Below are 26,723 nucleotides of genomic sequence, written 5' to 3'. Positions count from 1 at the left end.
GTTGTTGTTCGGTTAACTTTATCTTGTATTCCCATTCTGTTAGAAATAAACTCATCATAGATACCAGGAATAAAATTTAATGTTTACGCCATACGCGCGTTTCGTCTACAAAAGACTCATCCGTGACGCTCGAATTAAAATTGTTCTAAAGGCCAAATAAAGTACGAAGTTGAAGAGCATTGAGGACCAAAAATGATGATAGGCTAGAGTTTTAAATATTATCTATTAATGTTAAGTTTTTTTTCATCCAGTTTGATATTATCTTTTCACATTTTTTTAGCTGTTTACCAGTATTCATTTTTTATTCTTGACTGTTATAATTAAAGTAAAAGCCAAGCCTTTTAATTTTATCAGTTTTCTAATTTCTCATTTACAATTTATCGCTACTGTGTTTAAGTTTCCTAAACCAAAATCCTTCTGTTTAATTGTAACCCTGAGAAACTACCAAAAGTTTCAGTTATATGTATTGCTAAACTAACATCTTTTGATGATTTAAGAAATAGAATTGCATCATCTGCTAGTACACATATTTTTAGGTAGCAATCTTTTTTCACCTCTACACATTTGAGGTTACTATTTTGTCCTAATTTAATGGCCATAATGTCATCTACCAATACCAAGACTTAATAAGAAATCGGACAATCTTGACGAATTCTGCAAAACATATTAAAACCGCAGGACATCCAACCACTGTTAAGTATACATCCTTTTAATGTCTGTGTACATTGGTTGAATCCGTCTTATAAAACATCTTTTAAAGCCAAATTTTTCAAAGTTTCTGACATAAAGTGGTGCCAAGGATCTTGAATAGATGTTGGACTATAATTGTTCAAGGGTTTCGTTCCCATTTCGTATTGTCTTCGTATTTTTTGTAGCTTTTTCACATATCTGAATTGGCTTGAACGATCTGATACAAAAGCTTTTTTGTGGTAATTTTCTGCTTCCACCAAATCACCCATCAGATAGTAAGCAATACCAAGAAGTGTGTAACATTCTGCTTTCATAACATGCGTACCAATATTGTTATTGGTTTCAATTAATGTTTTTATATTATTTAATGACTGTGAACATTTTTGAGTCTGCTCTAACTTTAGTGAACACATAAAACGTATAAAAAATGTGTACACAATCGGAGGTTTCTGAATATATCTCTTGTATTCTACTTCTGGTTTCATTTCATCGGGAATTAAAAACGAGCCACGATAAAAATCGTTCGGCTCCATTGAATAAGCTAAGTGTATATCGCTCAAGTCAATAGTATGACATCCCCTTGGTAAATAGTCGATGGTAAACTTATCCTCACTGTAATACAGTTTCTCTTGTTTCGCTTCCTTTATCTTGCATAATACGTAGTCAGTTATTTTTAGTGAAACTGAATATCTACCTATGCAATAATAGAATGTAGCTAAAACATTCCATCCTGATACGGCATCGCTTCGTACTCCTAAGATAACAAATGGTAATATCTCTTTAAGTTTTTGATAATGTAGTTTATTACCACCACCAGTCACATCGTCAGAGGTAAAACGGGTACCAACGCCTCGACACATTGTACTGAATAAACACTTGAATATAAACCGGTCGGGTTTTTGTTTGAGTAGTTCAAAACTATTAACAAATACCTGCATAGGCGTAAGTATGTATGTGAGGATAGCCTGACCATCTAGAAGCATAAATCTTACTTCATTAAGACTGGAAAGATTGGCGGAACATTTGGCACAGCCAACCATGTCAGTTTCACTTAATGCAGGCAAAATGTTTTGTGATACATTTACATATAGAGGCACAAGGAAGAAGACAGACATAAAACCTGACGAAGCAAGACATGTAGGGTATTTTTTATACAACTGAACTATTTTTATTTTCAAATCCACCCACTCGGGTAAAGTGACTCTATGTTCAAGCATATTCCTTTCTGTTATAAAATAATGCGGCAAGCTATCATACTTAACATAGTATTCCAGTCGTTTAAGGCATTCTAGAAAGCAATTCATAAAGTTATGCGGTGTCCATTCTGTGACCCCAATTTCTTCTGAAATCCAAAAAACAACCGTCTATAAAAAATAAGAACATAGAAGTTCTTTGAATTGGCAATTGTTTTCAATTAAGTCTTTCAATGCTATTTTTAAAAGAGCATAAACCATAAGTTGGGTATGGGTAAAAGAAAACACTAGCAGTATTTCAGCTACTGTAAATGCAGCTCGCCATTCTATATCTTCATTTGGTGACAGCTTGTAGCCTATTGGAACAAACCAGACCCCACTATCAATAATTATCTTTTGCATTGGTGCTGTTGGCCAATGTCGTTTTCTTCCTACCCATTCCTGTGCTTGTTTAATGAATGATATGCACTTTATCCCAACAGTAAAGTCTTGTGTTTCATTACTTGTAGACATACATGGCCCATGTAGATTGGTAATGTTACATGCACTATAGTCTTTGTTAACAAAAAGTAACTGCTCCATCATTTTACTACTAGAAAGAAAGAATTTATGTCCGATTTTCTTTAACCACGCATCTGAATATGTGAAACTACTACACAGCTCTAACTGTGCAAAGCCTGGTCTGGTATCAGAAGATCTCATTACAAATTTGTTAGAACCAACATTTTTGTTAGGTTGTTCAACAATGTGTATATCTTTAATCAAGACAATTGTATCTGTGTCACTGCCTTTCATCCTAAGACCTTCCCCTTTACTTCCACAGATGAACGGTGAGTGCGTTTTTGTTTTGCTCAAATAATTGTGTGTTAAATAATAAGTTCGTCTTGTTCTCACTGTATCTTCGGATCCAAGCTTGTTACTTAGAAAATTATATAGTCGCAGTGAAAGGTTTTCCATATTTACGGATAATGTGTCTAAAAAAGAAATGAATCTAAGGGTAGATAAATGTTCAATAAAATAATCATAGAAACACACATACTTTGACCTATAATGGTTTACTTTTACATATTGTGACTTAGATAGAGAGTTGTTTCATTGGCACTCGCACAAACACATTCTTTTATAATTCTATATAATATTGTGATCAGTGTAGAGAAGAGGTTGCTTTTACGTCTGATGTGCACTATCATTTAAAAAAACATTGCGACTTCAGAAATGTATATAAAAAAAGGAACAAATATTACTTTAGTGTTGTCAAAATCAATTCTTTAAAATAAAATACCTATATTGTATATTGGTGAAAATTTACCATTTGATATAACGACTTTCACTATTTGCTTATTTTGTTTAGCATTAGAGTATCATTGACATAGCTAAACAGTAAAGTAATGTCATAAAAATGCTTGTCTAAATAAATGGTATTATAGAAAGTCTATATAAGAAAAGATCATGTTTGCTAAATCGAAAAAATATTTGGTCCCCAATTGTTTTTTGACTAGAAACCAATACTTTCTAAACATTTCTGGGTGTTATATTGTACGCACGGTTTCATGTTAAAGGACCACGATACATCAATTGTAAGATCATATCGTATGAAAATCGGTACACGTTTTGAAGCACATAAGACTCATCAGTCACGCTCAGATCAAAATAGTTAAACAGCCAAGCAAGTACAAAGTTGAAGAGCATTGAGGACCCAAACTTCCAAAATGTTGTGCCAAATACGGCTAAGGTAATCTATTCCTGGGATAAGAAAATCCTTAGTTTTTCGAAAAATTCTAAGTTTTGTAACAGGAAATTTGTAAAAATGACCATTTAAGTGATATTCATGTCAACACCGAAGTGCTGACTACTGGGCTGGTGATACCCTCGGGGACGTCCACCACCACAAATATCACACTTGTTTGCAATTACAGATTACCGACAATGCAACAACAAAATTGTTAGAACTAGACCTATATGTTTAAAACATGTAGTGGATGACGACATTTAAAAAAAAGACTTGAAAAGTAATGAACAAAGCTGATTTAGTTTAAGATAGAGAACTTCAAACAATGAAAAATTACGCACCAAAACATGACTTAACTAATGGGGAAACAAAAAGCCTGAAGTTTCGAAAGACCTAATTTGGAATCGGCGCTTTAGAAGAAAGCAGTGATAGACATGATACATTTAGTATGTTAACAAAATAATAATTTCTACAAGTAAATTCTTTTAAATTGAATATGCAAAAAACAGGATTTTTCTTGTTCTCAAATAAGAATTATAGCAATGATCAGGGAGCAACGCTATAAATGATATCCCTATAACTTTAATATGTCACATACACTCATAGTGTCGAAAATTACAAATGGTAGCTTTCTTTTAATTAAGAATTTCTTTTGTAAAAATGAAACAGTTTATGAAATAATCAGAATTGAGATCTTTCAAAGTTCTTCATATATGCTGTTTCTACAGTCCCTTAAAAGAGGGACGAAAGATACCAAAGGGACAGTCAAACTCATAAATCTAAAAGAAACTGACAACGCCATGGCTAAAAATGAAAAAGACAAACAGAAAAACAATAGTACACACGACACAACATAGAAAACTAAAGAATAAACAACACGAACCCCACCAAAAACTAGGGGTGATCTCAGGTGCTCCGGAAGGGTAAGCAGATCCTGCTCCACATGTGGCACCCGTCGTGTTGCTTATGTGATTACAAATCCGGTAAATAGTCTAATTCGGTAGGTCATATTCATGAAAGGGAAGGGGATTGTAGTTGCGACGTAAGGAACATATCCGATATCATTTGTGAAACGGTTATTCCATAACGGTCAACCAACTCGTGATGGCGTCCGTAAAATTTACGAAGGGATGATTTCAACTTCACCATTTGGAACTCTTGGTTTAATAGCTTCCTTGTGAGCAGCAAACCTCTATCAAGAAAATCATGATAGGAAATGCAAGCACGGGAATATCGTATCAATTGGGAGATATATACCCCGTATGCAGGTGCTGCTGGAATGTTGCTACATAGAAATGGAAAGTTCACAATTGGAAAGCTGAAATCATCTCTTTTGTCGTAAAGTTTTGTTTTCAACCGACCCTCATTGTCAATTTCTAGATGTAAGTCAAGATATGAAGCCGACTTAACTGTATCTGTAGTATCCTTTATCTCTAGTTCGATTGGATAGATGCGTTCCACATAGTCACCAAATTTTGAATTGTTTAGTGAAAGAACATCATCTATATAGCAGAAAGTAGAGTTAAAGGATATTGCTAACTTCTTATCTTTCTTCCTAAGAAGTTCCTGCATGAAGTCAGCCTCATAATAATAAAGAAACAAGTCGGCGAGTAGAGGGGCACATTGCTGCTGAAATTATAGCTGCACAGGCAGCGTATTGAATTAAATGTTTGACGTAAACTACAACTCTTGATACCAATAATAGATCAGGCTTGCCAGAGTGTCATAAATCATCTTGACGTTTTTTTTATATAGATTTTTGAATTTTGTTTGTTCTTAATATGTATATTTACTTTTAATTTTTTCAAATTTTTTATTAAAAAGGAGATGTGCAAAATATTTTCATGGTCAAATAAGCACCTACATTTATGTCAGCTTTTTTTCCAACAAATAAAGCATCATAGGATTTTAGAATAGTACTGTATCCCTACTGTAAAAGCACCACACTTGCACATAGAGTACTTATCATCATAAAATCTAAACATATATCACCATGGTGCTAAAAGGCCCTATAGAAAACCAAGTAAAATTCTTTGTACAGATGTGAAAAGCTAGATACATAGATGTGTATCTATTTATTTGGTATGTTTGAGCTTTTGATTTTGCAATTAGCTTAGGAAAAAAGTTAAATCATAAAAATGCTCAAACATATCAAACGAATGGACAACAACTGTCATATTCCTGACTTGGTACATTCCGTTTAGAATTTTCCCAGGAGTTCGGTATTTTTTGTAATTTTACTTTTTACCGTAATTGTCCATTTCCCTATTGATATAATTTTAAGGAATCTGCACTAACCTATGTACATTAATATATGTAATGTAAGAGAATGTAAGATGATTGGGTACATGCACTTTGATTACTTGATTGATTTATGGTGTTGAACACCACATTCAGCACTTAGCTTTATCAAGGTTGCCATTGTATTGTGGGAAATCGTAGTACCAAGAGAAAAAAAATCGACCTTCGAACGGAACACTTGTTATCAGAAGATCAAAGTCTAGTGATCTTGCCACGAAGAGGTCTCAAACTCATTTTTTAAGTGTCGACGAGCTAGAGCACTATACAAATTGACATGTATATATGTATTTGCTTCAATTATACATGTACATATGGGGGAGGAATCATTTAGTATTTAATGAATGGTAGAACAGAGCCCTTGTGTTATGTCACCAGTTACAGCTTCATATATGATTAAGTAAGGTTAAGAAATTAAAACCAAATATATATAGAATAATAGGTAGTTTTGTTTTTGATACTGACTATATCATGTGGAATATCTAGACGAGCCCGTTAGGGCGAGTTGAGATATTCCATATAATATAGTCAGTATCAAAAACGAAACTACCTATTTTTCTGTTTATCGGTAATTATGACGTCGCACAATGTATTGCCTAATATTTTCAGTGATACAGCCAGTTCGTTGATACTCGGAAATATTAGGCAGTAAAATCAAAGGGAAAATATACGAATTACCGATAAATGATAGAAGCATCTGTATCTGAAATATTATATTTAGTAATTTGAAAAATACAACTAAAAAAATGCAATAAAACTTGAAAAAATCAAATTTTCTTTACATGGAAATGCCTAACAAACTATATTTTCATTAATGAATATTAAATATGAGAAGGGTGTTGTACTAAACGTTGAGCTGCTTTCCCCTTCCGCAAAGAATAGGAGTACATCTCCACATCAAGTCCCAATTCATCCACATTGCGTATATATTATTTTGTTTCATACCTAGCATATTTTTGGCTCGAATCTCAATTATATCAATATGCATTTGTCTTTTGGGAGAATCTACTATGCTGTGCAGTCGGAAACCCGGTTGAAATAGAACAAAAGAATCGAAGCTCTTTGTTAGAGAAGGCGAAAAATGTGTACTGTATTGTTTGCTATAGTAACAACAATTTTAAAAGTTAATAGAAACAAACAAAATTACAATTTTCTTCTCAATTACGAGGTGTTTTATTTTAAAAACACAATTTGCACAAGTTTTCAATTTATCTAGTACATAGTTAAGCAGAACAATTAGATTTGAAGTCGACGACATGGGTATCTTTTAAGTTGGATGAAGAAAATGCATAACCTCCGATTTTTTTGAAAAAATTACCACGGACGGAAAACATACCAATCTATTAGTTCACAAATTTTCGTGTCTGCCCTTCCATTATGTGACTCAAGAAAAAATTCCAAAAAATTGGGTAACAATTGTATCGAAAAGAGAAAATCGGGTGCACCTTTTTATGTTAAGGCTTGTTTGAGTTGAATATTTTGTCTTGATATCGTACAAAGTAAGATTATTTCATACATCGTCTCGCTTCAGATTCTATTATTTTTATATATCAAAGCTACAGATTGACTTTATAACACAAAATACAGTACTAAAAGATGAAATATATGGGTCAAGTGAAATACCCATCTAATGAGTCACAAAAACAGAGAAATTGTGTTCGAATAGCTATTTGTTTACTTAAAGTACTTGACGACAGTCTTTCAAGTTGGATGATGAAAACGCATATCTTTGCAAAAATAAATTTTTTTGTGTGTGAAAACTAGGGTTTCTAGTCTTTATACGCTAAAACAATCTAGTCTGCCCTTCCACGAAATATTTAATTAGATTTTTTTTAAACGTTTATAAATTTTCGAAAATTCCACCTGACAACCGATCAGGCAATATTTTTAAGTTGAATCAATGCAGACAAGGTCAATAACTGATGCTTATTAGCTAGTTGAAACATTCGTCTTTTAAAATACAGCTGCATATAAGGATCGTAATGGTGCAATGTGGATAAATTTATCGGTTTCCATGAGCAAAATTGGCTTCGCGTCAGCCCTGCAATGGCTTCCATTTCTACGATTGTGAAAATGAAATGGCGTAATTGAGAGATAATTCTGACGAAGTAGAATCCTGACTGTGTGTACATGTATGTTCCATTCATTTTTTCAGAGTGGCATTGAAATTGAAAATATAAAATCTTAAATCGAAACAGGCATGTTATATTAATATAGAATAAATTAAATATGTTAAACAAATGTAATGTAACATTTTTAAGGATGTTCCCGCAACAGTTATCTTTTCACTTCATTTTAGATGTCTTTAGTTTTAAAAGCTTACATATGATTTTATTGTTTTATATTTTAAAAACAGTGCCATTTGGTCTTTTCTATTTAAATAGTCATTTTTGTCTATCAACTCATATGCAAAGCCTCCCATTGTATGTGATTACATTTTTACAATTGTAAACGGAATAATACTGTCATATTCCAACTTATGCTAAATCTATTGATTGCATTTTTACGCAAATATTTTTCTGATATTCTGGAGCATAAATATAAAAGTATTGCTTTTAATATCTTGCATCTAATTTAAATTTCAAGATATTTCATCAACTTTTACTTTTATATAAATGTAATATCATTGGCTTTAGGAGAATAGGCATGATTAAATCAAATACCAATCGCAAAGCTCATACCAATGAGTGACATTGTAAATGATCACATTTTAAAAAGTTTGAATTTGACGAAATTTTTAAAAGAGGAAAGATGCTGACTTTATTTATTTCAATTTTAGTATCATGATCAAAATATTCCGATAATATTCTTAAGTATTGACACTTTTTTCTTTCCTTAAATTCATAAGTTTAAGAGTCGATCAAATTTTAATTCTAAAACCTGTATTTCCAGTTTTGTATTGAACTCAGTTCATTGAACTGGAGGCATGATTAAATCAAATATACAACATATTTGTAAAACAATATCAGTCATGGTAATTTTTAAGTGGTTGTTCTGATTATTAGTGAGTGGTTACATCCTTTAAAAGTATCTTTTTCACATTTAAATTTAATAGTCCATTATCGCTAACCAAATAATATAACATACTTTTAGATTTTCAGTCACTCTGCAGAATTAACCCCTCCAGGAAGGAATAAACGGTTTCAAAAAGTCATTAAAATTGCAATGTGGAAAGATTCCGATGGCTTAGTTAAATTCAAAATGATGTGTCTAGCGCTGAGATTTAACGCTTTAAAACCAGGTTCAATCCACCATTTTCTACAATTGAAAATGCCTGTACCAAGTCGGGAATATGAATGTTGTTGTCCATTTGTTTGATGTGTTTTACCATTTGATTTTGCCATTTGATAAGCATGATTACGGACTTTCAGTTTTGAATTTGCCTCGGAGTTTCAGTATTTATGTGATTTTACTTATTATTTATACTAAGAATCAAACTTCAATGATCTAATAATAGCGTTTTGTCAATTTATCTTACATTACTGCAGACACTTACCTTATTATAATCATCCAGACGCTTTCAATCAACAATCAATTTAATAAAACAAAGTTGCAGGGCCTTGTTGACTTATATGACACAGGAAAATATACTATTATCAATCAAACATGTTTATAATCCACTAATTCTATAATAAAATTGTTATATATATTAAGTACACTTCAAGTACTTCTATAAAACCGGAAAAAACAAAGTTTTAAGATAATTGAAAATATTTCTATTAACCAATCATTGAGCTCAAAATTTGAGTTATACTATCAAATGATTTGTTACAAGTAAAGCACAGTAAATGATTAGAACGATAAGAGTAATTGAAGTACATTTAAACAAAACATATACAATGTCACTTGAAGCCACTATGACCGGGAGAAAATACGTCTTCATACCTATTAGCATATAAGAGAACTTCTGGTAGATTTTTTTTAATCTTTGCGATTGTTCAAATTACATTGATATTTTCTAGAAGTTTTTCACGTTCTTCAAAGAGGGAGAGCAATAATTAAGATAAGTTTGAAGTAACAAACAAATTTCATCTCATCAGATAAGAGATAATTTTGAGTTTAGAATTTCAATAATACAGATGTAAAGACCTTAATTGTTTCTTACTGAATAGGACATCTAAAAGGAGAAAATGTATTTCATCTGCGTTGTTACAAAGCTGATTCTTTCTGTTTTCAGATTTTATACTAATATGTCTCCTTTTTCAATTTCAAGGTCATGACAGCTCTAGTTCTAAATCTTGTAATCATTTGCCTTATTCATTTATATTTTCTGTTAGTTCTTAATTCATTGCCTGACTTTATATTTGTACTCTTTTCAAAACTGCTTTCTAAACTATCATTTTTTTTTCAAATTTTTTAATCAGAAAATTGTTACTTTTTTAAATATGGGTTTGTTTCCAGGTAGACTGGATTACAAACATATAATTCAGATATAGGAATTTAAGGCTATGTCAAACGTTTTCTATGCTAGATTTATATATATTATTGCCTCCCATATGATAATATTGAAGGTTCAATTTCTTTCATAAGATGAATCCATAATTTTATCACATTCATAATTTCTTAAACAGTGTAGAAAGTGAACTTAGTTCCCTTCTACATGCCATATTTGATGTTTTATGCTAACTTTAAGTGAAAATTCACAAAAGTAAGTATGAAATTTCTATAGTACAAGACAATCACTTTCTTTAAAAATAAAGTTATCCATATGTTTTTTGTTTCTTATAAAGTATAAAATAAGCTATATTTTTAGTGCCATACAACAAGATTGGTCGGATTATATGGTTATAAATATCAAACTACTAGGTTTTGGACTTTCCAGTGAAAAGTTCTTTTTTATTTGAAATTATCTTTCATTCCTTTAATATAGAATTATGTTTTAGCATTTTGAACGATCCGATTTGCTGAACAAATTATCCGTGGATATGTGTAGTTCTGTTATCATTTTAAAATATGGTTTCCAAATGATATTTTAATTTTTTTATGCAGTCCTGATTTGTTAAATACAAGAAACATGGTCTTTTTAGTGGTAGCTGTCTTTTTAAAATATTTGTAAATTCAAATAATTTATAAACACAATTCTTAAGTCCTTGGACAAATGATGATAAAGAACTACATCAACAGCATGGATTATAATATTTAAGTGATGTGTTAGATTAACATTCAGTCACATGTTCGGTCAAAGTAGGTTATCAAACATTGAATATATGTTGAAAGGGCAGGGGCTCAGAATTTCCCCATGTCATACGTCTTTTATTCTATTTGAAGAGGGTTGTCCTGTGTTGGTCCATATTAACACATGTTACTATGTTTAAATACTTTAAATACATATATGTTATAATGTCATACATCTCTGTTCCAACACATATACATTTAAGTTTATAACAAAATATGCAGATGAAAAACGGAATCAATGCACGCTTAAAATCTACAAAGCATGTATACAGATCGATAGGCTTTGAAATATGTTTTCACAATTTTTGTAATGATGCTTCCAACACAAACATATAGTCTGTTGTGCAACATTCTTTAGTAAAACCAATCTGCTAACTTTTAATAATATCTTTATTTTTGTCAACTTGTCTAACATTTTGTCAACCTGGTATTTAGAATTTGACTAAATAACTTGCATATGCTACCTACAATGATTATGCCCCTGTAGTTTGCTGGATCATGTTTTTAGCCAGACTTGCGAATGATTTGATAACGCGTTGATCTGATATGTTTCGGTAAATACTAATTCAAAATACATTTTTGGATGAAAAGGATGCAGACAACTTTTTTTATTACCATTTCAGTTAATTTTTTCAACCCTGAATACCACTTTGCCTCATATGCTTGCCTCATGATCTCATTAGAAAAAATGCACACACATAATTTAATGGGCATTTTAAAAGTCAGATTGCGAAAACATATGTTCAAAATCTTTTAGGTATTGTTTTTTTAGAAATAACAAACAACAGAACTATGTTAATCTACCTGCTTTGATACAATAACTGCACTAAAATTTCACTAAATTACATTTGTTTTCACTATGGTGATTCCTTATCGGAATTCCAATTGGGACCATTTGTTGTGGACCAGTTTCTGAGTAAAAGATCCATTGAAACAACATCGTATACAAATATTTAGTACATTGTCTATATGCCTTTTGTGATTCTTTGTGACATGACGTGGCTCTGTATTTTTCACCCCGGCATTGTGTTATTGTGCTGTGGTATTTTTTTGTATTCTTGTATTTCGTGTTTGCTAACGTGCTTTGTCTATATGTCATATTTTGCTTTTTTGTTACATATTTGTTTTTTTTCATAGTGATGGAGATTATAATACAATGTTGACTGTTGTACCCTTATTTTTTACATTTTTATCTGTCTGTTTGTTTTGATCACGCATCGTTATCAATATAATGGAATAGTATAAGACTGTCATACAAGTAAGAGATTTAGCTAGATATGAAACCACGTACTGAATCTACTTGAGAAAATGCCTGTACCAAGTCAGGAATATGACAATTGAAATCCATTTGTTTGATGTATTTGAGCTTTTGATTTTGCCATTTGATTAGGGACTTTCCGTTTTGAATTTTACTCGGAGTGGAATTTGTGATTTTTAATAACATTTTAGATTCTTGGATGATGTATTTGCTCTCAATAATGAAGACTTCAGTATGTACACTGAAAATATTTATTCTTCTGCATGCGCACTAACTTTCACGGGACGTTCAATACCAAAATTTACGAAAAAAAAATGTTTTTTTCATTTCCTATTGTTAATTATCCATTTTAAGATGGTGGCGTTCACTTTTCTCGCCATCTTAGAGTGTTTCAATTTGTTCGATTCACTCATGTATGTAACAACGCATTTGATTTTAAAGACAGAAATCTCTGTATAACTGAAAAATATTACACAAGGGTTTTCGATATGATAAACTTGTCAAACAATTAATTTACCTAATTTTATTATCGGTACAAGGACATCATTTTTGATTATTAATCAACACGCAGACATCTTAAATATTTAGGTATTTCACATCCAATTTTTGGTAATATTCTACACAAAGCACAAATATGTCGTTTTCACCTGAAAAGCTTACCAAACCTTTAAACAGACTTATTTATGAAGGATTAAGTTAAGATATTGGTGTCAGGTCATTAAAGATGGCATATTTTAAAATCAATATATGTCACTCATAGCGTCTTTGCATCGGAAATAAACATATCTATTATAATGCCAGTTGCTGGCAAGATACAGGTTACGTCTTTTTCATATAGTTTATGATGTTATGATGGTCAAGTTCTAATGGAAGTGATTACACTCAATTTTCATATGATGAAAACATAATATTTCAATCAGTTAAATTAAAATCTGGAGCTGTCATGTTAGTGTAGTTTTTTCGTCTTCTTAGTTTCTTCTGTTACCTTTTCTATCATCAGACTTGGATAGAGGTATATGGGGAAGGTTGAGATCTCACAAAGCATGTTTAGACGCGTCGCGTTTTTGCGCCTGTCCTCAGAAAGGAGCAGCTTGTCTTTGTCAATCTTCAACATTTAAAAAAAAAAAAAAAAAAAAATATTTTTTTGAGTTGGATATTCATTTTCACTGAACCAGTACAAATTTTTGTGCAAGGGCCAACTGAAGCCTGCATCCGCGTGCCAGATTTTCTCGCTGTGTGAGAGTTGTGTGACGACCTATTGGTAGCCGCTCTTTGGTCGGGTTGTTATCTATTTAACACATTTCCCATTTTCAATCTCAATTTTGCGATAACAAAACACAATGTTATGTCATATCCAATACAATTCTAGATACAGTTAAATGTGTTTGAAATGTAATCAAACGTCAATCTTTTACTTCTAGCTAATTGACATTATATGCAAAACGGGAACTGCACAGTTTAATTGAAGCTTTGGATATATGATATGATCTCAAAGAAAAAGAAAAACATGCAGTTGAAATCAAACATTTTGCAAACATTGTCATCAATAAGTTACTTATCAGTTTTGTACTTACGTTATTTTCCTATCACTGAGTTGCAACACTATACATCCATCAACAGATATGTAGTATAAATTAATGAACAACGTCGGGAATGTGACCTATTAAAATAACTGACTGACGCATTGCAATACTATCCAGATGTAAAAAGTGGGTCTTAAAGGGGCTCTAGCTGTCAAATTCATGGTCACCGATTTGACTCAAATTCTCATATTTGATTTATAACAATGTAAAACATTTATCCAAACTATCAAAAGTCTAAAATAAACAGTTTACAGAGCATGGGGTAGATGATATATAGGTTCGTTTGTGCATGTGTATTTTAGTCCAGACGTCATCTAATTAATTACCTATCGATTTGACCTCAGATGACCATATAAGCGATGTAAACATAAATAAAGATATGAATAGATTAAAGCAACACATGCAATTGGATTTTTATAGGTCTGTTTGATTTTATTTTAAAGATTAAAAAAAGATGTTTCTCATTGTTTTTAACCGTATAAGAATGATTCTATGTTCATCGAATTAGTAATCAAAAATAATAGTTCGTAATCTTCAATCAATGAAGCTGTAACTGTATATTAGAAGAAGAAGAATGATTTACCGTAGTTTCACTTTCATATTGTTGACATTCCTGTTCTTTAAATAACCAGTACACGTACAATGCATGCGTTGTCAATCTCTAGCTAGGGGTTAAATTGAAGTTCACATGAATACGGATTTAAAGAGGTCGACTCTCTCACTTGCAAGTGAATTACTAATTATCAATGTTTCTTACTGTAATTTGACAAAATTGAACCTTTTTGGCTGCAAAAAGCGAATTGTTATTTCACTATTTCACTTTCATTATTGATTGAACAGCAAAAAATCAAACTTAAGATTTTTTACATATCTCGTAGCTAGTACCCCTTTAAAGGTACTAGTACACATTTTGAATTATAAGTTAAGATAATGTGTAGATTTTAGTTTGTCTTTTGGCGGTTTTTTTTTAAATTTAAAGTAGAATGTTATAATGTTGGCACTGGCTACGGTTACATGGAAATGTAACAATAATAAAAATATTATTGTTACATTGGAGACTAATTGCCGGAATGCAAAGTTGGGCGAAGAACCGATTAATTACAAATGTAACAATAATTACTGAGGCTACGGTTACATTACGTTATTGTTACATGAAAAACAGCAACGTACGCTAGATTGATTAAACTAAAATTAATCTTCTATAGTTGTATTGCTTCATTCTTTCATATGTACTAAACAATACTTGTAATCTAATACCAGAGACATATAATATTATATGTCTCTGGTAATACTAATAAATAATAAAATATTATTATTCAACAAATGGTGTACAACTTGAATAGTTTTACTACGTATTAATGGTTTTGATGTTCTTAAAGATACTGCTCAAGATTAGGAGTGTGACTGTCAAAGGCGAAAAAATATAGTTAAATGGTTTCACTTTTTTAAAGTATTTAACTGCACACCTACTCTTATTACTGTCATTATACTTTGGAGCAATTTTGTTTATGGTGAAAAAAATAAAACTTGGGATCAAGACATACATTTCATACAGCTTTATAACTTGACGCAAATTCATAATCAAAAGCAAAGTTTGCTTACTGTAACTTAAATACTAAGAAATTCTGTATGTACACGTATCCGTGGAGGACGTAATTTCGTTCTTCAAAAATGTGTCGGACTTTAAAAACAACTTACTGGATTTGTAGAAATTGTCATTGTAAATAAAAAAATTACAGTTAATAAATGTATGTAATAAATGTCCTCAACTTTTATTATTTAGTACATATTACTAGTCCCATCGTACATTGCTTTTTTCATGTAACAATAACGCAATGTAACCGTAGCCTCAATAATTATTGTTACATTCGTAATTAAACAGGTCCTTACCCAACCATGCATTCCGGCATTTAGTCTCCAATGTAACAATAATATTTTTATTATTGTTACATTTCCATGTAACCGTAGCCAGTGCCTATAATGTTTTGTCGCAATTTTGTCTATTCAATAAATAAGAATGTAAAAGAGGGACGAAAGATACCAGAGGGACATTCAAACTCATAAATCGAAAATTAACTAACAACGCTATGGCTAATAGGTACCAGGATTATGATTTAGAACCCCAGATACGCGTTTCGTCTACGTAAGACTCATCAGTGACGCTCATATCAAAACAGCCAAACAAGTAAGTACAAAGTTGAAGAGCAATGAGGATCCAAAATTCCAAAAAGTTGTGCAAAATATGGCTAAGGAAAGCTAAAAATGAAAAAGACAAACAGACAAACAAAAGTACACATGACACAACATATAAAACTAAAGAATAAGCAACACGAACCGCACCATAAACTGGGGGTGATCTCAGGCGCTCCAGAAGGGTAAGCAGATCCTGCTCCACATGTTGCACCCGTCGTGTTGCTCATGTTATAAAAAAATCCGGCAAATAGTCTATTTCGGTAGGTCACATTCATGAAAGGGAAGAAGATTATAGTTACGACTTGAGGAACATATCCGAAATCATCTGTGAAACGGTTATTCAATAACAGTCAACCAACTCGTGATGGCGTCCGTAAAATTTACGAAGGAATGATTTCAACTTCACCATTTGGAACTCTTTGTTTAATAGCTTGTCTTCCTTGTGAGCAGCAACCCTCTATCAAGAAAATCACGGGAATATCATATCAATTGGGAGATATATACCTCGTATGCAGGTGCTGCTGGAATGTTGCTACTTAGAAATGGAAAGTTCACAATTGGAAAGCTGAAATCATCTCGTCGTAAAGTTTTGCTTTCAACCGACCCGCATTGTCAATTTCTAGATATAAGACAAGCTATGAGGCCGACTTAACTGTATCTGTTGTATCCTTTATCTCTAATTAGATCCGATAGATGCTTTCAACAGTCACCAAATGTTGAATTATTCAGTGAGAAAACATAATCTATATAGCGGTAAGTTAAAGGATATTGCTAACTTCTTATCTTTCTTTCTAAGCACTTCCTGTATGAAGTCAGCCTCATAATAATAAAGAAACATGTCGGCAAGAAAAGGGGTACAATTGGTTCCCATTGGAATGCCGACAGTCTGTTGAAAAACACGTCCTCCAAACGTAACAAATATGTTATCAATTAAGAAATCAAACATCTTGATAATGTCAGATTCAGAGAACCCCCCTTTTTTTTTTAAATCAGAGTGATCCTTTACAAAGTAGAATTTATCCCTCCCTATGAGATAGATATTTTCGGAAGCAGGACAAGTCGCCCCACTGGCAAGTGTAGTGGTTAAGGGCATACAATACAGTTTTGATCCTGTATTTACAAGTTGATGAAAATTTGCATATAGGCTATTTTTTATCTGATTAAATTAAATATGTGATAAAAAAATATCCCTTCGTGTGCTACTTTTTAAGTAAAATGAGGTTGAAATTATGTATATTTGCTCAAAATTCAGTTTTTTTTACCGTATTTTCTTTTTCGAAAGAAAGACATACTTTTTTGTTTTAACAGATAAACACAAATCGGTAATTTCTGTATTTTATAAGAAGTATCATAAACATTTATGCATTTTTTATTCAGAAATAACTCATATTTATCAAATGGTCATGAATTGAGAAAAAAAACGTAATTTTTTGCTGTATATTTATCAAAATGTCGTTTTAAAAAATAGGGGTCCATACATTCGCTTTTTAATTAAATCAGTTTGAATGATAAAAATCAGTCGAAAATGCATCTTTTCCCAATATGTCACAATTTGACGTTGTGAAAATAACATTATACATTAGCAACGTCATAAGCTCCCCTGTAACTGTATCAGACTACTAATACAAAGGTTCCTGGTTTGATCTCCTTTCCTGTGGAGAAAATTTAAGGGACTGAATTTTCAGCTCTCCCTTGACACCATTTGCAAGTATGGTCTTGATAAATAATGACAGTCCATTGGAAAGGGACAATAAATGGCTGAACTGTGTTAAGAGAGCCATATCTCTTACACGCAAAAGACACCCTTGTAGATTTTGAAAAAGAGTAGGCTAAATGCCTCTACAAGGCAGCATTTCCAACCACAAAGTGGAAAGGGATTAAAATAAGTTGCGATTACTTGTTTCCCTATCAATTATAAATAAATATGTTTAACCTAAGTACCCTGCCACAGCAACTCTGTCTAGTATTTCTATTTGTATCCATCTGATGAGTTGAGCCTTTTTCAACTGATTTTCATAGTTTGTTCTTATAATGTACTGTTACACCTCGGTCCCAGATTAGGGGAGGGTTGGGATCCTGCTTACATGTTTAACCCTGCCACATTCTGTATGTATGTGCCTGTCCCAAGTCAGGGGCCTGTAATTTAGTGGTTGTCTTTTGTTGATGTGTTACATATTTGTTTTTTGTTCATTTTTTTGTACATAAATTAGGCCATTAGTTTTCTGGTTGGAATTGTTTTGCATTTGTCATTTCGGGGCCTTTTATAGTTGACTATAAGGTATTGGCTTTGCTCATTGTTGAAGGCCGTACGGTGACGTATAGTTGTTAATGTCTGTGTCATTTGGTCTATTGTGGAGAGTTGTCTTATTGACAATCATACCCCATCTTCTTTTTTATATATACAAGCATAAGATACTAATAAAATACTTTCAAAATTCTTACTAAGTATTTAGAGTGATGTATATTACTTTTTCACATTAATTTATAAATAATAAATTATTATAAATTCTGATTTACAAAGGAACTATATGTAAGTGTATATCTAAAATAAAAGGGTTGTTGGTCCAATCTTTTCTTAATTTAAGGACAAACAGCATGTCAAAAGTTTGCAGTTGAGGATTAGAATGGTGTATAAAGTTTCTGCATTAATAAAAACACATAATTAGTTTCATGATATGTCTTCAATTAAGAATTCTGCACAATCTTAAAATGCAGAGTGCTCGCATAGATCCAGCATGGCTGAATATAAAAAAGTGAAAATGACACTTCTACTGGAATAGTAAAAACTTTCCGCCGAACTAGTGAGACCTTTGATGATATTATAAGGGTATTAGGCTGTTTAACCTCCTGTTGAATTTATCACAGACAAGACGTAGAGAAATATTAAATTCACAATGAAACAATGCAATAAATGATTGAACTTTTATTTAAATATATATATACATACCTGTCAACTGACCCGGATTCTGCGGGTGTGACCCGAGATTTTCACAATTCTGAGGGATCACCCGGATCACCCGCCGGGTCATTGAAATAACCCGGAAATTCCGAAAATGACCCGGTTTCACCCGTATTTCTTCGCCTTGAGATTGATTTTCATGACATAAGTAATATTCCTTTGAAATACCGGCAAATTCGTAATTCTTCCATGAACATGCAGTTCATCTAGCTATGTAAACTGTCAAATTAAGTGACCCATTAAGTGCATGGCTTCACTTGACAGCTTTGGTGTCAAACACACTGTTGATTAACACCAATTACCTTAGCTTTAGGTCGTAAATAAATTGCCCTGTTGTTTTACAAAGATATTTCAACTAAGAGTTACTTCCCCTTATTTGTCACCATTCAAAATTATTCCTTATATTTACGTTTTATGGGTGAAAAAGATTAAATCATAATAATATAAAATTCAAATACATATTGAAAAATAACTTTTCATTTATATTTTTATACCTTTATACAATTTTAAAAAAAAAGTTGAAAATTATTTTTTACATTTATACTTCCTTTAACTGTATTACTATATTTTATCATAGTCTAATTTCCTTGTCAATTGAGAGATGAATGTTCATACATATAAAACCTCTACATGGTATGTTGAAAGGCTAGTAGTCTCATTTTAAAATTACATTTGAAAAATAAATTTTAGATGATGACAAAAAGTGAATGACATAAGACTGTGATACACAAGTTAATAAAAATCTTTAAAAGTGTAATGAAATAATAATAAATAAGATTTAAAATGACTTAACCAAGTGAACATGCATTGATGTTTTGGTATCTTTGATATACATTATAAGAAAATGTACCATAAATACTGAAATTCAGCTCGAAAAAGTTTGTACGCGTTATGACCTGAGATTTGATTCTTCAATGCAGGTCATGACCTGCATTTTCATCGTCACAGGTTGACAGGTATGTATATATATACATATATATACAAAACCAATTTCAATTTGAACACTGAAAAAAGTCTTTTTTATACATCATGAAATTGTTAGTGAAATCAAACTCCAATGATACATATTCGAATAAAAAGTTTGCTTACTTTGTTAGTATTCTCCTTCGAAATATAAACAGGAATTAAACGCCGCTCACAATTATCATGTATGTTGTGTTAGATAGAAAAGGTCCATCAGCAATCTGAATTACAGTTATACATATTACTAAATCCCCCAATAAAAGATAAACCAAACAAAGCTGTACAATCAAGTTATTTTCTACTGCATTTTTTAAACATCATGATATATTTAATGCATACTTATCCAAAGGAAAAAAATTCTGTAGCTGAGATTTCCACATTTCTTCAATCATATTATAAAACGAATGGTATCTATAAATGGCTCGTGTTAGAGTTTACATATGACAACAAAAATTTACAAATAACATAAAATTTGTAGTGTTCTTTGATACAAAAAATATTTGTCATATTAAAAACTGCATCAAACAGTTCAAAATAAAATTCAGTTTTCTAATATTGTTGTCTTGTCAATTTAACTCATGCAGTCCTGGTTACTTCTGTTCAACAGTTTTTTGCAGTTGGAACTCCGTTTATTTGTCAGGATCCAGATGTCTGACCAATCTTCTTTTTCTGAAAAATACAACATCTTCATGTACAAGATTTCTTCTCTAAATTTGGGTTGTGCATATGATTATTTTTTTCGATCAAACGATAATTACCTGATCAATTTGACCTAGGAATTTTTTTATTCCAATGTTATTAGCACTGATTTTTCTGTCTAAATCGCTGTAATTTTCTCTGGGTCACGTATGCGCACCCTATTAAATTTTAAGAAACAATGACCAATCAAAGAGCAGAATGCTCTGAGGGATACGATTGCCATTGTTTTTATTGAGACATGTATACATGTAGCTAGATAATAATATTTTCAAAACTAATTCAACTGCACATGTAAAATGTAATTTACGTAATATGAATTGTTACAAAATAGCCAATCCCTGATAAAAGTGTATGAACAATGTACTTAGGCCTATTGTGTTTTATTTTTGTACTATAAATTCCAAGTTTACTTTCCACAGCAGTCATTGAGACTCAGAGTGAGAGAAGGTATTTCACTTTGTATCTTAATTATCACCTATTTTCTTACGTTAATTCTAGAAGGAACCCCATTCCTAACTCTTTAAATGTTTAATTTCCTTTGGGTCAGTTGTCATGACTCCTTTCCGTACATATTCCTCAATTTAAATTGCGATCGTTTTTAATATAATATGATGTATATCAACAGAACGAGTTAATTTTTCTCGAAGTGTATTTACATTCAGAATTGACGGAAGTTACTTCCGGAAGGGAGACAACTTGAAACGATAATATGGAAGACTCCAATTTGCCTGAAGGGGTGTGTAGTTATACCTCAACAATGTGGAATACATTTATTTTAATTTAAATGATGCATATGATTTAAAATTACGCAACAACAATAACCCTCAATAGCAGACATACAAAGAAAGAATCCCATGAGTTTTTAATTATTAAATTGAGGGGGGAATCCAGAGCAACCATTCAATCTATTTATAGCTAATATCCCTTGAAGTCCAGAAAACTATACGCATGCGCATAATTACCTAAACAAACCTTGGAGTAAGAACGTTTATTAAATTTTGATTAAACGACCTAGATGGTTCTCTATTTCTTTATGGAAGTACAATATCAAGTATCAGTTTCATAATGGTGACATATAAAAAAAACTCCACTTCAGTTCTTATATGACAGAAATAGATTTCTGGAATTCAGAGAACTCTTGCATTTTTATCAAAAATGGGGACTTCCCTCTGACGTGTTTCTAAATTTATAAAAACACTAAATATAAATACTGCTTAATTCTGCCGATTTTCCGTGTTGTTAAAAACATGCATATAAGTAAAGGGAAATATCAAAAATGAAGATTATGAAAAGAACATTATAGGAAAGTTGTTTAAGTTCAATCCCTTTGTTTGTATTTAACTTTAAAAGCAAGACAATCATAAGAATCTGAGATGTTCTTAATGTTTAGAATAAAATGGTTGACGTGAGGGCATTGTCTTGAGCCACTGGTATAAGTCTACAGATTGCTTGAAAGCAATCGTATCCCAAAAATGGTAATTTTTCCTTCTTTTGGCGTTTTTTTTCCCTTTTACCCCCCTCTGCTCACCCATTTTTTGAAATCAATGGTTTTGAAGTTCATCCAAAGAAACTTTATACCTAAGGGAATATTTTAAGTAGCTTTCCAAAACAGAATTTGAAAAATGAGAAAAAGGGGGGGGGGGCAAAAAGGGGGCCTTATCGTACCTTGTCCTTTAGGAATGTTTTCCCTGATGTGTTTTAGATATACATATTTGAATCTATTTTGAAAAAAAAAATTAATAACATTTTAGGAAATAAAAGAGATAAATGCATTATTATCTGGATTTTGAATTCAATTTACAAAGAAGCAATTATTCAAAACTAGAAAAATATTTATGACAGGACCCATTTACTCATACTGTAATATAAATAAACCTATCTGGCATCCTTGCCAAATATTTAAGTGTCAGGTTAGGCTATAGATATGGTGTCTCATAAGCCAAATGATATGGCTGGGTATTGATTGTTCTATGTATGTTTTAATATTGTTGTATAATATGTATGTCAATCAATATGTGACACAGTAATAAAATAGATTATTATTATTATAATTATCATGGTCAAAATGAAAACGTAATTTCCATAGGACTCAAAAGTAACTTATTGAGCCACCATTCAACACAAGAATTGTTGTAAAGGTCTCTTACTCATCTTTCAATCAAATGTTTACAGAAAAGACTATTTACTGTGTGAAGAGTTGAAATATAAAAAATAACAATTTAGATTTCATAATTGCTCTTGCTGGTCTTTTTCATTTCAGTTGAAACCAAACCAAACATCTTTATGTACAACTAATTTCTGCAAAATTTTGGTATGTCAGTTCAGAGAATTTGACAATAAAAAATTAAAGAACCTTTGAGAAATAAAACAAGTGTAAGAAAAAAAAAATTGAATTGTAATTTCCTGTCAATATGCACATCTACATAGTATGTCCTTATTATCTACACAATTTCATGAAATTCTGTTGTGTGGTTTGAGAGGAGTTGCGATGACAAAAGGTTCCAGAAGTATATTGGGCAAATACGTTCAAAGGGGCATACCTCCTGGAAAAAAAGTTGAATCGTAATTTCCTATCGATATGCATATCTACGTAATATGTCCTTATCATTTGAAAAGGTTTCATGAAATTCTGTTGTGTGGTTTGAGAGGAGTTGTGATGACAAACTGTTGCAGTAGTACATTAAATAAATAATTTCAAAGGGGCGTAACTCCTAGAAAAAAATTTAATCGCAATCTCCTGTCGATATGTACAACTACATAGTATGTCCTTATTATCTGAACAGGTTTCGTGAAATTTGTTGTGTGGTTTGAGAGGAGTTGCAATGACAAACTGTTGCAGTAGTCATCTAAAGTAAATAATTTCAAAGGGGTGTAACTCTGAGAAAAAAAATTGAATCACAATTTCCTGTCGATATGCACAACTACATAGTATGTCCTTATTATCTAAAAAGATTTCGTGAAATTCTGTTGTATGGTTTTAGAGGAGTTGCGATGACAAGAAACAGGACTGACGGACGGGTCAAAAACATTATACCCTCCGCAACCCGTTGCGTGGGGTATAAATACAGATTAACAGACAATGAATAAAATATAACTTATCATGGATAAGTGCAGCCAAAGTCTCTCTTTTTCTTTTTCTTCTTAGTTGCTAGGAAAAAACACTTGATAGGCTAAATCCTTATTTTGTCTGGCTTGATATAAGGATGGGATAAAGCATATCTATATAGCAATTTCCCTTACTTTTCTGATGCCACCATGCTTATGTTTTAAACAGTACGAGACAATTGTTAAATGACATCATTTAGGCAAATTGACTTAGTCACAGCTAGTCTCAAAAAAGAAGTTGAAATTGGTGTTTTAAACAGTCAGACAAACAATTACCTGAGCTTTCTTGATTTTCTTTTTCAACTCTTCAACATTGACTGTATCATCTAAAATAAAGCAACAATGAATATATGTTACTAGAATTTACAAAAAAAAAAAACAGGTGCTCCGCAGGGCACAGCTTTATACGACCGCAGAGGTCGAACCCTGAACAGTTGGGGCAAGTATGGACAAAACATTCAAGCGTGATACAGCTCTGAATTTGGATTGTGATCAAATTTTTGACATTACATGGTTTTTTTTACACAAAACAAATGTCAAGATTTTACAAATCAATTAAAGATTTCTTCTTCAAACTTTTTAAATCTAAAATTAAATAGTTGACACAGCATAGGTTTCTGACACAGAATGAATGTGGTCTAATGAACTTAAAAGTTTTTTTTTGCCTTTGAGCAATTCACTATGCTGTTGAATATCAATCCTCTCAAAAAAATGTTTGAAGAAATTTTCTTTTTATTTAAGAAATCTGAAATGAGAAAAATTTAACCCCCCCCCCTTTTTTTCACATCCCCGTTTCCCTTTTTCAAAACTGATATCAATTCAAATTTCTAATGGAGTTTGCAACAATAACTACTCTTTTAAATACATCATAAAATATTAAAATGTAAAATAAAGTGCTTGTCATCACTGAATGGTAAAGATTGGTTGGTAGTAAAAGTGAATATACATTGTTTATTGTATAAAACAATAAAAAAAACTTCATCAGCAACATTTTATATTGGCAAATTTCCAATGAAGTTATTTACATAAAGTTATTGGCAAATAAAAATAGAAAATGACATCATAGTCATGTCTGGCAAATGTCCAACATACATTATCTAAAAACATTTTAGATAAGATAGGAAAAAAAGCTTCATCAGCAACATTTTATATTGGCAAATTTCCAATGAAGTTATTTACATAAAGTTATATTGGCAAATAAAAATAGAAAATGACATCATAGTCATGTCTGGCAAATTTCCAACATATATTATCAACTACTATTCTATACAAAGAAAGATAACTCCAATTGAAAATTAATTGCTATTGCACAATATTGTGCAATTATATATTTCTTGCTATTGTGCAATACTGTGCAATTGAAAATTTCTTGCTATTGCACAATACTTGATATGGAATCCTGATTTGGACCAACTTGAAAACTGGGCCCATAATCAAAAATCAAAGTACATATTTAGATAAAGCATATCAAATAAGCCAAAGAATTTAATTTTTGTTAAAATCAAACTTAGTTTAATTTTGGACCCTTTGGACCTTAATGTAGACCAATTTGAAAACTGGACCAAAAATTAAGAATCTACATACACAGTTAGATTTGGCATATCAAAGAACCCATTTATTCAATTTTTGATGAAATCAAACAAAGTTTAATTTTGGACCCCCATTTGGACCAACTTGAAAACTAGGCCAATAATTAAAAATCTAAGTACATTTTTAAATTCAGCATATCAAAGAACCCCAAGGATTCAATTTTTGTTAAAATCAAACTAAGTTTAATTTTGGACCCTTTGGACCTTAATGTAGACCAATTTGAAAACGGGACCAAAAATTAAGAATCTACATACATAGTTAGATTCAGCATATCAAAGAACCCCAATTATTCAATTTTTGATGAAATCACACAAAGTTCAATTTTGGACCCTTTGGGCCCCTTATTCCTAAACTGTTAGGACCAAAACTCCAAAAATCAAACCCAATCTTCCTTTTATGGTCATAATGCTTATTTTGGGCCCCTTTTTGGCCCCTAATTCATAAACTGTTGTGACCTCAACTCCAACCAGGTGCTCCGCAGGGCGCAGCTTTATACGACCGCAGAGGTCGAACCCTGAACAGTTGGGGCAAGTATGGACAAAACATTCAAGCATGATACAGCTCTGAATTTGGATTGTGATCAAATTTTTGACATTACATGGTTTTTTTTTACACAAAACAAATGCCAAGATTTTACAAATCAATTAAAGATTTCTTCTTCAAACTTTTTAAATCTAAAATTAAATAGTTGACACAGCATAGGTTTCTGACACAGAATGAATGTGGTCTAATGAACTTAAAAGGTTTTTTTTGCCTTTGAGCAATTCACTATGCTGTTGAATATTAATCCTCTCAAAAAAATGTTTGAAGAAATTTTCTTTTTATTTATGAAATCTGAAATGAGAAAAATTTAACCCCCCCCCCTTTTTTTCACATCCCCGTTTCCCTTTTTCAAAACTGATATCAATTCAAATTTCTAATGGAGTTTGCAACAATAACTACTCATTTAAATACATCATAAAATATTAAGATGTAAAAAAACTGCTTGTTATCACTGAATGGTAATTTGGTAAAGATTATTTAAATTTATCAGTTGGTAGTAAAAAGTGTATATACATTGTATATTGTATATAACAAAGATTTAAGTTGATTCTGGACAAAGAAAGATAACTCCAATTAAAAAAAATTCTTGTGCAATAGGATATTTCTTGCTTACTATTCTGGACAAAGAAAGATAACTCTAATTAAAAAAAAAATTTGCTATTTCACAATATTGTGCAATAGATATTTCTTGCCATTGCACAATACTGTGCAATTGAAAAGACTTGCTATTGCACAATACTTAATA

General features: G+C 31.6%; 2 protein-coding genes across 3 annotated transcripts in view; both read right to left on the bottom strand.

Moving 5' to 3' along the window:
- Positions 1-339: 339 nt before the first annotated feature.
- LOC143082929 (uncharacterized) lies at positions 340-14,031 on the bottom strand. Of its 2 annotated transcripts, none has more exons than XM_076258947.1 (2): positions 13,918-14,031; positions 340-2,857 (listed from the first exon to the last, which is right to left on the bottom strand). In XM_076258947.1, the coding sequence occupies exon 2, from the start codon at positions 1,992-1,994 to the stop codon at positions 741-743; it is 1,254 nt and encodes a 417-aa protein (XP_076115062.1). In that variant the 5' UTR covers positions 1,995-2,857; positions 13,918-14,031; the 3' UTR covers positions 340-740. The 2 variants fall into 2 exon arrangements, with proteins under 2 accessions (XP_076115062.1, XP_076115061.1); XM_076258946.1 differs by lacking the exon at positions 13,918-14,031 and adding an exon at positions 9,407-9,531.
- A 6,497-nt stretch (positions 14,032-20,528) lies between these two features.
- The window catches only part of LOC143082928 (KRR1 small subunit processome component homolog), a 41,220-nt gene continuing 35,025 nt past the window's right edge, over positions 20,529-26,723 (bottom strand). Inside the window, exons 10-11 of the mRNA XM_076258945.1 lie at positions 24,122-24,171; positions 20,529-20,710 (exon numbers count right to left, since the gene is read on the bottom strand). Coding sequence (XP_076115060.1) covers positions 20,678-20,710; positions 24,122-24,171 — 83 coding nt within the window. The 3' untranslated portion in view covers positions 20,529-20,677. The remainder of the gene's footprint in view (positions 20,711-24,121; positions 24,172-26,723) is intronic.

This window comes from Mytilus galloprovincialis, chromosome 7 (assembly GCF_965363235.1).
Source record: "Mytilus galloprovincialis chromosome 7, xbMytGall1.hap1.1, whole genome shotgun sequence".
Classification (NCBI taxonomy): domain Eukaryota; kingdom Metazoa; phylum Mollusca; class Bivalvia; order Mytilida; family Mytilidae; genus Mytilus; species Mytilus galloprovincialis.
The sequence above is the reverse complement of the archived record's forward strand: the minus strand, read 5'-3'. Positions and strand labels throughout refer to the sequence as shown.